Raw genomic sequence first — 4,900 nt, 5'->3', positions numbered from 1 at the left:
TGCTATCTTTTAAAAATATTGATGAAGGAGTTATCCTTACATTATAGAAATTAATTTAATATTTATATAAAATATCCAAAATAAAAAAATTACTGAGGAAGGTATTGTCAACAATTTAATAATAGGAGTTAACTAGTAAGAGTACAGGTGGAGGCGAATGTAGAGAATATTGGTAATAGATTAAATAAATATTATTTTAATTGGAATGAATTAAATTAGAATAATTAATTAACAGTATCAACAGTTCGTGTGAACTACCTTGTATACAATAATAATTTGTTAATCGATTTCGAGAACATCGATGTTCCTGTCAAGAAAGAAGACATGCGAGAGAGACAACGCTCAACAGACAACGCTTGATGAGAGAGTGCGACAATATCCTGTAGCTCGAAAAATTGGGCACATGCATGAGAGGAGTCAGTTTATAGAGCAAGCTTGAAAAAGACGGATCGTTCGCGAAGTTTAAAGTTTTTGGTGAAAAAAAAAAAATAACGAAGCTTCAAAAGAAAACGGCTATTTTGGTGTGAATGTCTGGTCGTTCACGACATTGATGATCAATGAGTTCATCGAAACTAGAGGAAACCTTTTGCTTGCAGTAGGGGCATTTTCCAATCGATATAGCGAAAAAGGTTCTACTATCTTTCAAAGAGGAAAACCACTGAAATTGAAAAAAAAAACCATAAATCAAAAGCCGTGGAGTACGCCAGAAACTCACCTGCTTCAAACAACTAAAATGAAATATAAGCATACATTTATCATTATCGCATGATATAAGAGGAATGACCTCAGAATCGTCTTTCGAGGTCATGCAAATTCCGCAGATATCATGTTCATCGGTTTGTGCGTATCGCATCGGAAATGACATTATCTCGAAGATTCTCAACAAATTTGTGTACACGTTGGTACTTTGATCCCAATCTTCCAATTTGCTATCATACTTTTTACGCAAATCTTCGATTTCATGAGTAGGTCCGATGAAGGCAACAATTACTGAGGAAGGCTGCAGCGGATGAATTGTAATTTTCAAAAATACTTTTTTGTTGTACTTGATGATTCGCCAATTAGTTCGTGTATCTATTCTTGAAGGACTGACAACGAAACATAACTCGTCCAATGTGTGAAGATTACTGTAAAATTCTTCTAATTGTTCCAAAATTTGTACGAAAGAAGCACAATGAACACTCAGAGAAGCATGTCGCTTGAAAACCTCCCCCAATGTACCTAGTTCAGGTAACGAATGTGATATAACTTTATAATCAGCACCGTTACTACGGAAGAGTTCAATGAAATTGGCATCATTAGATTTGAAGTGGGAAAATTTAATCCTAGAGAAATTGCAGTCGCTCCAAATTTTACAATTTTGCTCATTCTGGATTAAATCTAGTTGATCCATTGTAAGCGAAATCATATTCATGCTAGAAATGTTTACTTTTGTTACTCGGGTTTTGTGCTTAGAACATTGTTTCATAACATTTTCCATCATATCGTGCAGTGTATCTTGTGGTTGGTAATCGATGTCTATTTGTTTTTCGTTGTATGATACTATTATTCCCATTTCATTTAGTTTGGGGAATGCTGGCAGCTCAAGGTGAATACTGAAACCCTAAAATTAAAATATAAGTTTTATCACAGCCAAGTTAAAGTAAATTACAAAATACGTGTAAACGGCACAACAAAATCGCAATATTTTAGTCTAAAATTAATACACATGCATGTTTTTATTTCAAATACGTATACATTTCTGAGTATTTACTTACGCCTTCAAAACAACCAATAAATTGATATTCTCCGGTTTTTAGCAAGAATGGGTAATCCATCAAAAATTCTTGTTGACTTTCATAACTTGTAACCATTGCTTAGCTTTTACTGTAACTATTCCAGAACATAAATAAGTGCCGCCTGTTTATATGTTTTTTTTTCTTTGGGTTTTAAAGTTCATATGTTTATGGCAGTTGATGACCCTTAAGCTGTAACAGTGCTGCTAGTTTGCCAAACATCATGCATGTTCATTTGAAACCACTTGATTTTCTGGAAAAAGTTCAGCGGAAATAATTATTCTTATCAAAAATAGAAAAAGGATCAGAAACTCAATATTTTTGCAATTTTCAGAAAACAACCTGTCGATTCTTATTGTTAATCAATGTTTTCATTTTTGCCTGAGGCTGAGAAGCTGAATTTCTCAATTCGGGTTTTCAGTTTCCAGCGTGTATTCAGCAAACGTGCATGAAGTTTATTGACAGGAGGTGGACGATGCCGGTTTTGTTTGAAATTCGCTCAATTTTTGACACACCAGAAGACAGGAAAAATTGTGATTGTCGTCATAAACTTTTTTTATTTATATTTTTCTCGACAGTTGCTTGAATTTATATATTTAAAATGGATCAACAGTCGACCGGAGAAATAAGCATAATTGTTAAATGGAGTGGAAAGGAATATCCAATCGAAGATCTAACGGTTCATGATACGGTTGCCGTTCTCAAACACGAAATATGCAAGAAAACACAGGTGAAACCAGAACGCCAGAAACTTCTGAATCTGAAACACAAAGGTGAGCCCAAGGAAATCATAAACAAAAAAATTAAGGTATAGATTGTGTGTGAAGAGACACTTCATGACGATGAAAGTCCCTTGAAGCTTGTAAGACATAATGCTACAAAAATAACCGAGCTTTTTATGTGTTACTTATTCACATTTCATGACCATTATTTATGCAGTTGTATTAAATATTTTTTTATAATTTCATTCTGTTAAAATTTTCTAGACCATAGTTCTTAATGTTTTTGTTTAACTAAAGCGCTTTTATCGAACAATAATTAACAAAAGGCCCATGTAATTGTAATTGTTCTTTATTGATTTAACGCCAGCTCATCGATAAAAAATCATAGTTAGGGTCGAGGAAATACAATTTGATAGTAACAAGTGTATTAATTATTTCTAATCTTTACTATTCTGGCAAGCACTAAGTAATTATTCTAAAGAGAAAGCTAATTTAAACGAAGTAATATGAATAGTGTATAAAATTTGTTTTATATTTTTTTTAGGAAAATTTGCTACCGACGATATTCGCTTAGGTTTACTGGAACTCAAACCGAATTTCAAATTAATGATGGTTGGATCTCTAGAGGTTGACATTGAAGAGGCCTCATCAAAACCTGACGATATTGGTAATGTGATAAACGATCTTGATAACGATGACGACGATAAAGTACCGTTGGAGAACAAAGAAGTTTACTTAGCCAAAATTAATAAACGTGTTCGTGAATACCATATCAACGAACTTAATCCTCCTCGTGAAGGCAAGCGTCTACTTGTTCTGGATATTGATTACACACTTTTCGATCATCGTTCCGCAGCGGAAAACGGAGCAGAATTAATGCGCCCATATTTACATGAATTTTTGACATCGGCTTATGAACATTACGATATTGCAATTTGGTCAGCTACATCGATGAAATGGGATCGTAGAAAAAATGAAGCTACTGGGTGTGACATCGCATTCCGATTACAAACTTGTATTCATGCTAGATTCGGAAGCCATGATAACTGTACATTGTCCTGTGCGCGGGGTCATCGAAGTAAAACCACTTGGTGTTATCTGGGGGAAATACGAGCAATACTCTTCGAAGAATACAATAATGTTTGATGATCTAAGAAGAAATTTTCTGATGAATCCTAAATCCGGGCTTCGCATTAAACCATTCGCCGGTGCACATCTGAATCGGCACAAGGACAAAGAACTGTTAAAACTATCAAAATATCTTAGAGATATTGCCGAAAATAGTGATGATTTCAACGAACTGAATCATAAAAAATGGGAAAGCTATAAACCGAAGAAACGTCGAGAACTAGCCGATGAATAAGATCTTTTAGTTCCCATTATATTTTCACTTTGCCTTAATGTAAGTCGGGACAATTTAATATCAATAATTTTTTATTTCTTTGTAATACATCTAACTAAACAAAAATTGATCAGAAAATATAAACAGCCTTTAGAATTCTATCTCATATAAGGAATTTGTTTTTTTTTCTTATCCGATAATTTTCATTGCCTCCGTTCTAGATTTTCAAAGAATATGATTTTGCCTTTTTCATATATATTCGCAAATTTTCATTCAAGGTCTTTACTAAAACGCTAATAATAGGTTTTTTAAACCAAGCGTTTTGATTTCTTAGTTTTGTGTAAGTATCTTCTTGTACCTACAACTGAACTTGAATTTTTTTTTTTAGATGAAATTATGCATATGCACATAATTTTTTTTCTTGAGAGATAGCTTCTTATCTAGATGTTTTGTCTGAATTCGAAAAATATGTTTTTTAGTCAATCTAAACGATAATAAATTCAAAGTTATTGCATCGAGTAAGGTTAGGTGGCAGGTAGGGATAACTCAACTACGGTAAGATAGTGAGCCCTTCTGACAATGATATCGAGACGTAAGCATACACGGAAAATAAAAAAAAGGTAAAATTTACCTTTTTGCGAGGTGAATTTTTTCCACCCCTCTTTCGAGGTAAATTTTACCTTTTTTTCATTCACCTAGCAAAAAGGTAAATTTTACTTTTTTTCAATTCACCTAGCAAAAAGGTAGATTTTACCATTTTCTCATTCACCTAGCAAAATAGTAAATAATACCGTTTTCCCATTCACTGATTTAAAAGGTAAATGCTTGTTTGTTTGATTGGTTTCTTCAATAATAATTAATTTAAAAAAAACACAATTCATGAAAAAATTGGTATTTATTGAAATAAATAGGGAGTTACCTAATATTTATTTTTGAAATATATCACCGTGTTCTTTAAAAATTGTTGAGGCAAGTCCTTTGTTCGCCAAGCTTGTTAGGTCCGGCTTGTCCGGAATAATATCTGAAGGCTGACGGGAAAACAACACGAAGCTCTGTGGGCC

At 33.3% G+C, this 4,900-nt stretch overlaps 2 protein-coding genes across 2 annotated transcripts; one reads left to right on the top strand and one right to left on the bottom strand.

The window, feature by feature from the left end:
- Nucleotides 1-499: 499 nt before the first annotated feature.
- LOC129748960 (uncharacterized) lies at nt 500-2,223 on the bottom strand. Its single transcript, XM_055743776.1, has 3 exons — nt 1,758-2,223; nt 716-1,603; nt 500-658 (listed from the first exon to the last, which is right to left on the bottom strand). Exons 1-3 carry the CDS (start codon nt 1,851-1,853, stop codon nt 500-502), a joined length of 1,143 nt encoding a protein of 380 aa, XP_055599751.1. The 5' UTR covers nt 1,854-2,223.
- Nucleotides 2,224-2,226: 3 nt separating this feature from the next.
- Nucleotides 2,227-4,010, top strand: LOC129745868 (ubiquitin-like domain-containing CTD phosphatase 1). Its single transcript, XM_055739239.1, is given in 3 exon segments — nt 2,227-2,548; nt 3,042-3,457; nt 3,459-4,010. Coding segments are annotated over 3 exon segments (990 nt in total). The 5' UTR covers nt 2,227-2,376; the 3' UTR covers nt 3,861-4,010.
- Nucleotides 4,011-4,900: the final 890 nt, after the last annotated feature.

Source organism: Uranotaenia lowii, chromosome 2 (genome assembly GCF_029784155.1).
Source record: "Uranotaenia lowii strain MFRU-FL chromosome 2, ASM2978415v1, whole genome shotgun sequence".
Taxonomy (NCBI): domain Eukaryota; kingdom Metazoa; phylum Arthropoda; class Insecta; order Diptera; family Culicidae; genus Uranotaenia; species Uranotaenia lowii.
This window is presented reverse-complemented; position numbering and strand designations above follow the sequence as displayed.